At 36.0% G+C, this 13,177-nt stretch overlaps 2 protein-coding genes across 7 annotated transcripts in view; one reads left to right on the top strand and one right to left on the bottom strand.

Moving 5' to 3' along the window:
• LOC107272195 (head-specific guanylate cyclase) overlaps positions 1-13,177 on the bottom strand; it is a 60,291-nt gene that overhangs the window by 32,306 nt on the left and 14,808 nt on the right. The window lies entirely within an intron of this gene.
• The window catches only part of LOC107272197 (guanylate cyclase soluble subunit beta-1), an 81,146-nt gene that overhangs the window by 56,469 nt on the left and 11,500 nt on the right, over positions 1-13,177 (top strand). Inside the window, exons 1-4 of one of the 4 annotated variants that reach the window (XM_015749107.2) lie at positions 5,350-5,486; positions 5,893-5,966; positions 10,929-11,029; positions 12,118-12,236. In XM_015749107.2, coding sequence (XP_015604593.1) covers positions 5,484-5,486; positions 5,893-5,966; positions 10,929-11,029; positions 12,118-12,236 — 297 coding nt within the window. In that variant the 5' untranslated portion in view covers positions 5,350-5,483. Of the gene's footprint in view, positions 1-5,349; positions 5,487-5,892; positions 5,967-10,629; positions 10,777-10,928; positions 11,030-12,117; positions 12,237-13,177 lie in introns of those variants that run through there. The other 3 variants (XM_025089515.1, XM_025089517.1, XM_025089516.1) reach the window with 3 other exon arrangements.

The following is a 13,177-nucleotide window of genomic DNA, read 5'->3' as shown; positions in this document are numbered from 1 at the left end:
TGTTCCTCGACTATGGTCCTGAGACGATGACAGGAGCCACCGTTTTGTTGTTCCGATCGGCCACAATGCCTCAGTGATATCATTTTGTTTTGGATTGTTGGCTGCTTTTTCTTTTATTCTTTTTTCTTTTTCTTCCCCCTTTCCCTCTTGCCTCTCAATGAGAAACGTCACGGAAACGTGAAGAGCCAAAGTGCCTTGAAAGCCTTTCGTCTTTCTGGTCCCTCGCAGGTCCTCGAAATGCGGAAAACATTATCAGGGATTTGATCCTCTTTTCTGTCCCTTAGCCTTTACGGTACGTTTGCTTATCGACGAAGATCTTGAATTTGACGTTGGCTTTCGAAAGGGCTCGTTTAATCTTTTCTATTTCCACGTTACTGTTTTCCGAGAGGGATTACGGCGGAAGGTCTATTGTTGTTCCGGTCAATTGACGAAGAGATTTTTAGGTTATGATTTTTACGTGTATTCCATGAAATTGATATTGTTAGGAGCTTGATTACGTAATCAACAATAAAACTAGATACAGCGAAATCGATAATAACAATTGGAACGTATGTATGTCTGTATTGCAAAATTTATCAATGGCGTTCTTGAAACTAATTTATGTTGAACAATATACGTAATATATAATACAGGCTTAGATTGACTTATGAATAAAAATGTTTCGTGACGAAGGCAAATATTTGCAAATATTCATGAATCCTATAGTCAGCGAGTACAATGTATAAATAATTTATATATATGAATAATTCTGCTTCAATTGATCAATTAATTTTTTTTTCCAATTTTACGTAATTTTCTATCGAATTATTTTCTAAGCCTCTTACTTGTCCCGGTGGTTCGTTGCAACAATTTGTCAGGGTATCCCGGCGAAGAGGATTGCTTTTCAATTCAATTCATTTCAATTTCAACGTGCGCACAGAATACACTGGCAGCGTGTATAGAGATATATATATTACATTAAGACCCTTGAGTTATAAGAGTAGTCATATATTTTTTGTCCTTAATCAAGAACCAGAGAATTCGCTAGTATATCTATGTATATCTGTCATGCACAGAAACGTAACAGAGTAATTTCTCATGGCTGATATTTGATTACTCGATGCAAGTTGATACCGACAGTCATGCCGAATGGTCCATGAATGCACTAAAAAAAAATCCAAAAAATATTATCATCCAGCATGACCTTGTTTGCAGATGTCTCAACTAAAATAAATGATCGATTCGTGGCATAATGCAAATTGGCCCATTCTGTATCCGCAATCTGTATAATATACAACCACCATAAAAATCTTGGAAATCAATACAAAAAAAAATTGCAAATAGCCTCACGTACTGTTTGATTCCATTTATGATTTCGTTATATAGAAAAAATAGTCGCGGCACGACTGTGCAGCGGGGCAAGATTGGACAGCGGAATCTATACGAAACTATAGGTACTATTCTACTATAGGCATTTAACATAGAAACTGCATGCACGTGCAGAGACTGAGAACGGAGGAGAAGGATACGTCAGTCTGTAGACAACAGCGCTAGAGACCAGGCGTGTCGCAAGTCTCCTCTAGGTGACGTCTGTCAAAACTACCCTGTCTTGTACCGACTTTTCCTAAACATGTATTTTAAAAATTAAATTTTATTTATACATTATAATTATTAGGGTTTGGTTATTGCGTGTTAATTAGAATTGAAAAAAATTTTCATTAACACGTACCTGTATACAGGTTAGGAAAATTTCATTATAAATGTCAATAAAATGGAGCATCCCTCGTGGCATTCAATGACGTCAGACATTTCAATATATTATTACACCTATTATGTAGCACGCGCAACTTCCTAGATTCCTGGAGGACGAGCATCGATATTCGGCACGTGACGGTATTTTTAATTAACGATACTCCCAGACGATTCGTCATTATTAAGAATAGCGAAGATCCGAGACCCTTTCGATCAATCCTCGATCCACTTGATAATATATGATCTATAGCATAGAAATAATTTATTCTCAATGATCGATTTTTATAAATCGTGCATAATTTATGGTGAATTTATACCTGAAAAATACGTTTGTTATTCATAAGTGGCAGAAAGCCCGTCGATTTCACGAGAAAGACGTGCTTGGATTATCGGTAGATATAGATATACTTATCATTGATCATGTATACGTAAATAGAACATTAATTTATTTCAATAACTCCAAATAACAGAATATCAATTATCGTTGAATAATACTGATCGATAGTATCGATAACAGGGTAATATTTATTCATCGCTTCAATTCAATCTTTATTGCACGGTAAATGGAAATTGTACTGCGTGAACACGGCTTCTCGCCTCAATATTTATTCACACCAGTATTCTGAAAAAAAAGTTATCACAACTTGCATAACCACTGTTACACGTATAGGTGATGCAAGTACTTGATTGTAATATGTAACTACGCACTATGCGTTTATTTATTCTCTATAGGCGATTCTACATAACTCGCGCAATATTGAACGACAATATGAGAACGTCACGTTAACCTATGATCATTATTCTGAACTGATCTATAAGCTGTACGACGTGTCACTCATCCACGAGAACTCTCGTGTGACTATTTATCCGATTTACAGTATATCCCTTAGTGTATTCAAATTTTGGGATACAGGGATATACATATGTGCACATATGAATAAACATAGATATATGCATGTATGCATATTTATATACGATACCTGATAAGAGTCTAATGCTTGAATAAATTGACCGTTAAGTATATCATCTGGTAAGTCATGTGTAAAAATGTCCGAATGGTTGAAAATATGAGTTTTAGGTAAATTCGTGAAGTTTCGTAATTACAGTCGGAGCTGTTCCTAAGATCGTTTTGAGATTATGTTTATAAATTTTACGAGTAATTTCCTCGGGGAAATAGTATAGTCGCTACTGATAAGGATGTCTAGCGGATAAAACGGGTTATCTGACAATCTGAATATTTTTTAATTTTTTTTTACTCGGCACTTTTATCTCCGTAACAGGAAACTTCGATCACGAAGAAAAGTTTCGCTGCTGCTCAGGTGTCAGGCGTCTAACAGCTGGTCAACTGGTGCGCTTCCGTTTCGTGATTGGGTATAGGGTCAAAAGTTCGTACGTCTTCTGAAAATGAGGTCGTGGCGGATTTGAGGTCGGGGAATATTTTAAATTCGAAGGGATCGTTTTATACGGGGTTTCCGTCGGTTTTACAGAATTTTCCAGGTAAATTGGATGCTGTAGAGGGAGCCGAGTAACACGGAAACGAGGTCGACGTAAGGTCCCATAGGAACTACCCATATTGTGCCTTTATACGTATACAGGGTTATTCACGACAAACGCACCACGTGGAAAGTTACTCTGTCCATTTGATTTCTATGGTGAAACGACTATAGTGCCACTCAAGAGGGCGCGTTTGTTCTGAATCACCCTATATGTGTAACTGAATTGACCCTTGTTGTAAAATGGCTAAGGGAGGATGTTAAGGGATCACTTGCAGATCTGTTCCGCCCTTCGTGCCTAGGGACATACCGGGGTACCTTGGGCGATACAAGAAATTGATTTATTTGGATAAATCAGAGATCCTTGACATGGCTGACGTGTCCTTGAGATTTTTTTTAGTTTTGTGTATTCTTATATTTTTTGTTGTCGAAATTGATCAGATATGCTAATGAGGTCTCCGGAGAAATGACATTATAGCAAGAATGTACAATTTTTGGTAAGGGTAGGTTAGGACTTGGGGTATGTTGTTTTATTGATTTTTAACTAGGTATATTGCTCTGTATACAATGTGCCTATGTATATGTATATATTGAGAGAAACATAAGCAAAAATGTTGTATCTGATACACGAGGAATTGACAATTTCGTAATGGACGGCTGTAATTTATTGTTAACAATTTTATCCGACACATAAAATATATCGTATTGTGATGTGAATGTGCAAGATAGAAGTAATTAATAATAATTAAATTTAGGGATGCAGAGGGGGAAGTTATAAAATAATTTTTTGATCTCATATTGTTTGGAATTATTGTTATCAGTCATTTTTTAGAGATTTTGAGAAATTGTTTTTATGTCCCCTGGGTTTTTTGTTACTACAGCAATTTCACGGTGATTTTTTGTCGGCCAGAAATTAATTAAGAAACTTTAATGAAAAACATCGAAGATAACGTTTATGCTCAAAGGACCGTACCCTTGCATTGTACTTAGCAAAGAAAATTAATAAACGATAAAATATAAAAGTGTCGTACAGCCCAGTTCGATTCATCATTCGGGCCACTCCCCGATCTTTCGCCCCCGGATGATGTATTTCGTAAGGGACGAAATGTTAATAGCGAGCTGTTAAGATATCAGAAATTTTTACACCTGCAGGAATTACCGATTTTTTAGTATTTAGATACCCGATATTCGGGGTTTAAACAATTTTCTAATTTATTTATAACGGCTTTTCTGATTGGAAGGAACAAAAAAATATATTGTTTGCTCGATTGCGAATGTTGTAAAAAATTAATGGATTAACGTGATATCAAACTTTGTAAAATTCCATAGGACATTTCTGAGGGCACTTCGTGCTGGTGGAAAATGTAAAAATTATCAAAAATATTCATCACGCGTAATATTTCCAAAATTTCTCAGTCTTTAGCATATGCATTTTAGGAGTGTGCGTAATTTTCGTCTTGAAAAGGTCACGAGTCTGTTGAGTTTTTCGAAAAAGTCGGTCAAACTTTACACCCCTCGTAGTACACGCCCCAAAAATACAGACCCTCACAAATGTTCTCCAACTCTCGAGAATGTTGAAAATAATAATATTCCCCTAGAAAATAAATCCAAAAACACCCATCTGAAAATAAAAACAAAAGCCCATAACTAAAGTTCAAATTTCCATATCGTCAAGTCCAAGTAGGCCAACTCTCATAAAATTCCCCAACAACATCCAGCGACAGCCAAAAATACAATCTAGCCAGCCGCCCGTCAAACAGCCATCAGCAGTAAGTCGCAATTTCCATCTCCCAACAAAAGTCAACCAAATGGCGCAAGAAGTCTTCGTAATGGCCGTGCTCCGAAGGATACACTTAATTACTTTAATTACACTTTCCCCATGAACAGCCAGTCATTAAATTCGAACAGCCAGCCATAGAGAAAGAAAAAGCCAGTGCCAAAATGATCAGCATGGCATCAATGACGTTGACAATGACATTTCACTCGGAGCGCCGGGACAAGTATCAGTAAAGCGGATTGAAAAGGAACAGAGGGAAGCTCGGCTATCTAGGTGGCGCAGCTGGTTCACGAAAATCGATACTTATCGTCTCTGGCTCGACTCCGACTCGCTTGCAGTCCGCGTCTCGTGTGCATGAGGTAAACACGCTCTCCCATGCCAATCACAATGGAATGATAGTAACAATAATTGCGAAAAGCAAACAACGCTTGGGGTGCGTTTATTAAGGAAGAAGAAAGAAAGAAAAAAAAAGAAAAAGAAACATGGTACGTGTTCGAGTTAAAGCCCGGCCTCGCTTAACGTATAATAATAATAATAATAATAACGGCAGTACTATTAATGACAATAATAACAACAACAATAATAACAACAACAACATCTACTTGTATCAGTTGCACGAAAGTTAAGACTCGCGGAGAGTTTGTACTCCCACTTGCTTGTATCTCTTTCTTTCGTTCCTCCCACCCTTCCTACAACCACCCCTCTCTCTCTCTCTCTCTCTCTCTCTCTCCCTCTCTCTCTTTCTCTCTCTCTTTCTCTCTCTCCCTCTCTAAGTTTCTCTCTTGGGAGTGATTATTGCTTATCCACACAGTGTTTCCAAAGATAAAAGAAAATACATTGACTTTGTATTACCGATGGTTGTAAGGTTGTTTCTTTGTTTTGTATGTGCAGTACGGTTTTGTGAATTACGCCCTCGAACTGCTGGTTGTGAAGACCTTTGACAGCGAGACATGGGAGGCAATAAAGTAGGTACAACAACAACGACAGAAACAACGATGAAGACGAGGCTTGTTTAATGCACTTTGTTCCGGTTCAGTGTGGACTGTCGTGATTGTCGCTCGATATTTTATTGTTTTACTCTGTGTTTTTGTTTCCTTAGTCGATGTTGTATACCGTTGTTGTTCTTGCGTTAGTTGCTTTCTCTTTGGAGCTTTCGCACTTGACTTTGTGTCTGCAGCGTGTACAGAGCATGGAAAGCGACGTCGCTCGTATCAAGCTTGTTGCTTTATGTGATTGTCATTACAATTTTTGCGGTATTTGCGTGATATCAACGGACTTGCCAATTGTAATTAGGTAATTCGAGGTGATTTTTTCGAGATTAATTAGTAGTCGCGGAGAGTAAACATTTTTGAAAATTCAAGGACGACTGTACGAGACAATTTTCATCTCCTACTTCTTGCATGTAGGGTATTTGGGACGCTAACGTTATTTGATTATGTGGGGATATGGGTAATGGAGAGGGCGGGATAATCGATTTTACCTAAAAGAGGAAAACTTTAGGATAAATATTTTGTGGTTTTAAAATAAATATCGTATAAACGGATGAACAAGGGTGTTTGTCAATTAGTATACAATTTTTAATATTTTGCACGAAAATATTTCTGGCTGTTACCGTACATATTGATTATTTATTTAATTATTTATATTATTTCGTAGCCACCCGTCACAGCTAGTTATTTGCACGCAATCTTTTACATGTTCTTCTGCGTACATCGAACTGTGTAATAAATTTTGTTTTTTCATTAACCACAATTGTTTTATCTTCTTATCGACAGCACGTATACTCCACTACTTTTACCACGAGTGTCGGAAAAGAGCAATCTCTCAAAGAGACACTCGTAATCTGAATCGCAAGCTATGTGCACGTGCTGTTTCTCATTGAAGCTCGGATACCGTAAAGAGAAAAGTAGTATCTACAGAATTCGCTGAATGAAACCGTCTCTTTTTAACATCACAAGAAGAGATGTCTCTTTTACGTCAAATACGACTGTGTCTTCAACCCTTGCACGTCTATGAAACGACTTCAAGTTATGAGAGTTTCTTTCAAAAAAATGTGTCTCGTACGAGTCATTGAATAGATTTTTCATATAAATATATATCTACACCTATAAATATATCGTGAGGTGGTTTCCAGAACTTTTTTCGATGTGTATTGGCAGTTTCCAGGACATCTGTTGTGTTCCAGGTCGGTCCTGGAAAACTTTTATGTCAATCGTAAGCTTCCAGGACCGATTGACGGCATCCACACCGAATTTTTCAAGAAATTTTTAATGCTGAATACTCGGAGTTGCGATGGGCTAAGAAGTAGTACGTTAGCTTAGATTAGGTTAGAATTCCTATGCTACATGTCCCAACGTTTAGTTTTTATTTATTTAAAAAAAAATATATTAGCTTGCCGTTGTGAGTGCCGCATGGTTTGGAAACTGCCACCTGACATATTTATATATCCATGTATATACACATATATATTCATCAAATTAGATACCTTCATTATAGAGTATAGCAAAATAATAATAAAACAGCGAGTGAAAATATTTTCAAAAATTCAAATTCAAACAGTAATAATTCTTTTGAAAATTCCCACGTAATTTCTTTAATATTCCGTTAATCCGAAAACGAATCGTAGAAACTCGAATTGATTCCCGGTAATTATTCATTCTCTAAGTTCTCATTTACATTCATTGCCAAGGTGGCACCCATATCAAGTAGAAACCATAAACGCCAGACCGCCTATACAAATACCAAAGTAGCTATTGCTTCCGATAGTTACGATCCACTTCCAATCTTGTTTACTTTGAATTTGTGCAACCATCTACAGAGTTACGAGTCTCGTGTCAGCTATAGCTAACACTTCTAACATACGTGGATAACGTCCGTGTCCGACTTGCCGCTTGCTGAGACGCTCAGACATTTATTACACCCACCCAGTATACACATAGAGTGCGTGATAAATTTGTCAATAAGTATTAAAGCAATAAACGTCTTGGAAAGATGAGTTTATGCCAAAGAAAATTACACCCTGTATATACTCATATGCACGCACGAAACGTACGTCTAGTACTTCGGAATCAATTAAACACATCATCCAGTAAAATTCTATTGCCTCGTTAAATTTCACCAAGCATCAATCATTTTACCTGCTTCACGTAAAACAAATATTTCGAGCTTCAGAAATATCATTTTCGCCGTCTCTTCGGTAAAATTGAGTCTGGTTCATGAGGCACAAGGGATTGCCGAGGGGTATAGTGAATTCAATTTAGTATTTAAATTTCATTTGGTATACAAGTGGTAATAAGGCGCCATTTTGTAATGTATATTTACGACGAAGTATATTACATACGTATATGGCTGCACGTACAAGTATTAATATACCAAGTTCAAGAAATTCTTGGGCTCAGTGCATGTATATAATGTATACTCAAGATAGGTAGGTACCTAGTATGAAATAATAACAGTAGTATATGGGCTAAACGGGGTTACCGTATGAAACCTGGGTACTTGACAGCCTTTACAGAAGGGCCACTTTATGCGCCCTAAATGCGGTTTCATAAGGCACGTAGACCTGGACATCTTTTGAAAATTATACGATGCAGATTCGCCCAAACTTTTTTGCCGCTCGGTATATCCTAGTTTATATATGTATGCACTTACGTATTATAATATAACTGCCCTAAAGCAGTGAGGTTTATTTTTCTAAATATTTTGTTTTATCCCACCATCTCGTGCCTTTTCCCACGTCGTTCAGTTCAAACTAATTACTTGGCTGCTCGTTATAACTTCCTACGATTCGTTCGAGCCCCGAAGGATTTCAAATGAAATTGGTGTTTAATTTCTTGAAAAAAATAGAAATTAGATATCGTAAATACACATTGTCAGTGGACACTGGGATATAGTAGAACGTATTTATTTTATTATTTGTATTTTAAGCGGATTTTAACGAAATATTGTTTAATGCATTTTGTACAGTTTTGTATTTTTTTTGGTGATTTTTAGTTATTTTTGTGCTGATTTTTTTTGCGAAAAATTTCGCACGACTTCGTCCATTTGATATTATTTTTGTATGGAACTCAAGTAGCTTTAAGTGTATGTATACCCTATGTGGACTTTTACTTATGGCAATCGCTTTTGATACTGTTATTCTTACTTATAGGGACGTCATATGTTTCTCGACACTTACTGTACACTTTGGTATACTAGCCCTCCGTTAATGGAGTGACCACACTTAAGGATACCTTACACTTCGTATAAGAGCAAATCGCTTTAGTCATGTGTCGAAACTACACGTCCCCTTCCAGCCACTTTGTGCCCGAAGTTGGTCCCTTGATAGCTTTCTAAAGTCTTAAGTGGCTGTAGTCAATTTTCCAAAGTTACGAAGACTCTCCCTCTCTTTAACTTGATTGCGAAGTTGTTTTATTAAAAAATTGATTCGATAGCTCAAGATTCGAGCTTATAAAGATACTTCTTCAGGATTCGAAAATTCACAGAGATTAAAGGTTTCCTTTGCCGGGAATAACTTTTTATTTGAATATCTTTTTTTTTAATACTGATTGTAAACCAGCCTTACTCTACGTTAGCCATATTGAAATATTCTTATATGAAAAGCACAGCTCTTATCTTATCTTTCTCTCTGTTAGGATGAGTCGTGAAAGTACTTTCTACGAGTTTCTCGATAGGATTTATGTCAGAATTTGCATTGTTGCCTTGACCGATAACGCGAAATACGTATTTTACAGATTTTACAAAGACGAGGAACGTGGAAGTTTTCTTCGCGAAATTAATTCCTGAGTAACCTTAAAGTTTTTATGTCTCGCATATGGTAATCAGAGGACGGAAAAGTAATTTTGCCAAAAAAAATTGCGAATCGACATTACTTCGTGGAGATGGGAAATGCATTCGAAATACGAGTCACGTAACTGCTAGATATCAATTCTAGCTGATGAAGTATATATATGTTCTCTCGGATATGGTAAACACAAGGCATTATGGGTAATTGAGATAAATTGTTTTTCAGCTAAAAAATTTGTACTTGCGCGTCGTATAATATTTGCGTGATTTTTATTTTTTATCATTACTTTTTTTTTGGTAGGTCGTTTCATATCTTTCGTCCTTGGCTTTAAGGGTCGTTGTTGATATGTATATGAAGAAAAAATGTTGTGTATACGAAGAAAAATAAAAAAGGTGCTACTGGCGTGATCGCAACACGTGACTTTCTCATCACGATTGTTACTGGCATCACGTTACGGTTGTGAAATTACCCGATGTTAAGAATTGAGTGATATAAAGTTGAAATAGAGAATTCTTTTAGTTTATTCAGTTTTTTATCGAATTGTATCTATTGTATCTACGTCCAGATATTGACGTACACTGAGGAGACTTTTCTATTGGCTCTCATACAACTGGTTAAAAAAAGGTCTGTACAGAGCAGACTAGAGCATAGTAATTTTTTAATCAGACTATCGATAGAAACATTTTTTTTTATTTTTCACATCTCAGGTAAAGTGCCAGAACGGATTGGTGTTTTGGTGTCAATTACAATACCAAAACTACATTTTATACACAGAAGACACACAACAAATTTCATTGCGATCCGTAGCCTCTTTGGAAAGTTAATGTGTTTTCGGACAGAATTTACCACAGACAGACAGAAATGAGTGAATGCTTTTTTTGGGATCTAGGACCCTCGAAACATGTATTTTCATCATAATCTGGGATTCGATTTTTTTTTGGATTGCAATACTTTCTTACATACTTTGTATGCGATGAGAAAGTAAAAATGTATGTAAAGTACCAATTGAAATCGAGTATAATGATTTTATTATTTCGAGTTTATTGATTCACGACTAAAAGAGTCTTGAATTGATAAATTCCAAGAGATTTGTAAACTGTCGTAACTTATCTTTCTCTTTTTCCTTTTTTCCCCAATCTAGAAAGGACGCAGCGGTAAATATGGAGGGACAATTTTTAGTGCGTCAGATTTACGACGACGAGATCACGTACAACCTCATTTCCGCAGCCGTAAATCGACTGAGTGCGTACAAAAAGTTACTTATGATAAAAAATTTAAGTAAAAATATCTCGAGCTAACAAATTCAATTTATTTTGAAAAATAAAAATAACTATCATTAAATTTGTAAAATGGCGAAATGTACTCTTTCTAAGAAATAATTTCTGATTCGTTGATTGGAACTTTCAATGAAATTGAAAGAATCGTTATTGCCGAAAAATACGTATAAAATATAATAAACAAATAATATTCACTTAATATTTTATGCTGGCAAAAATTTTTCTTTGATAATCTTTTTTTCTCTTTTTTAATACACAAAAGCGAATAAAAGGTCGCTCGCGCTTTAAAATTGGTCAAAGTGGTACGCGGCTGGTTCGCTACTATTGATTATAAGTTCCAAGCATCCAGGCTGAGGTTCGGTAAGCGGCTTTACTTTAACGCTTTTCGCACTGAGTAAATTTCGCTAAAGTTATCAGGCATTTTTCATGGATACTCAATGAATTAAGTAGTTTTCGGCAAACGATTTGTCTCCTTTACGAAAATCAAAGAAAAAGGGGACCGAGCCTGTCGACCCTATCAAAATTACATTATCTTATCACGTTAACTTAACGTTTGTCATCTATAGCTGACGTGACAATGATTTTGAATAAATTTTTCGCAAATTTGTCAAATTATCAATGCCACGTTACAGCCTGTTCGGATTACTGTATTAAATGACGTTACAGAGGAATTGAGATATCCGACGAAGCCTTTACTGTATTAATTTAATGATTTTATCTGATAATGATACTGCTGCAATTTTGCATAAGTTAAATAGAGCAAAGATAATATCAAAAATATAATTGACCCAAGAAAACCGGTTTGGCAAGCATAGCCATAGGAATGATCATGCATAATAACGTGTGGGTTGATAAAGACCTTATCTAATATAATATTACTAATTATTATCGTCTTACCGCGTGTTGTCATAATTAACCAACATAATCGCTCCGATTACACGGTTATCATAGTTTCAGATGATAATTAGTAATTTACTGAATGACTTAAATTTTACTCAAATATAATGTCAAATCCTCTGCAAAGTATTGTAATTTCATGAAATTTTTTTTTAGATATCCCAGCTAATGAAATTCTCGAATTGTTCGGCCGTACGTTCTTCGAATTTTGTCAGGATTCCGGATACGACAAAATCCTTCAAGTACTCGGCGCTACACCTCGGGATTTCTTACAGGTAAAATTTTCAAAATTTTTTTACCGACAGCGGGAGACTTGCCAAAGTAATTTCACCCGAGGCAAAATCAAATATCCCATAAAAGTTTCCACACGGTATATCCATTAAAGTGAAGAACGTATCAGGATTGAAATTTACAATGTAAAATTTTCAAGTCTCGTATTGATCTACACGAGAAACTTGCTCTATATATAAAATCCGTACCCTCTGAGACTTTTCCAAGTCTATTTGCCGTCTATATAAAGTACTTATATACATATATATACACGAATATATACAGCTCTATCTAAGACGTAAAACTTATTTGCCAATAGACTTTTCGTCAATAGACATAATTCCAAATCCCAATATAGTCTTGATATCGAATCTCTAAACTCGTAAGATTCCAATATAGAGTTAAATAATTAATTAATAAAAAATGGGCACAACATTTTTTTTTCAAATTCTCTTCTATCGGCGTATATATTAGCAATTTGTATATTTCTATAGAGAAGATTGGAAAAAAACCATTAACTTTCTTTTTTTTCCTAAACCAGTAATACAGTGTCTGTATAAGAAGTGAAAAGTTTATAAAATGTTACAAAGTCATTGAAAGATGCCTATTACCCGCGGGTACTTGATTAGGTCATCTCAGTTTCCCTGAAGGTAGTTCGGGCGTATCGGGCAATTACTATGCGAAAGTTTATAAAGTTGCTTCGCTGCTCAAGTTGAACATCTGCATCGTCAGTACAAAAGTAAACATATATATACGTATAAATTACGAGATATAGATTGGATTAGGCTAGTTCACTGCTTAGACGTCAATTATAATTTGTCTGAGAAACTCGTGTTAGCCTGTTACCCTGTTACTGTGTAGATGGGACACGTCCTCCTACGTAATCACTTTGGAAAGCCCGTAAGCTTCCCTAGCGCCTTTAGGAGACGCCATCGATGGGGGGGGG

Source organism: Cephus cinctus, unplaced genomic scaffold, assembly GCF_000341935.2.
Source record: "Cephus cinctus unplaced genomic scaffold, Ccin1 Ccin1_scaffold1124, whole genome shotgun sequence".
NCBI classification, from domain to species: Eukaryota; Metazoa; Arthropoda; class Insecta; order Hymenoptera; family Cephidae; genus Cephus; species Cephus cinctus.
The sequence above is the reverse complement of the archived record's forward strand: the minus strand, read 5'-3'. Positions and strand labels throughout refer to the sequence as shown.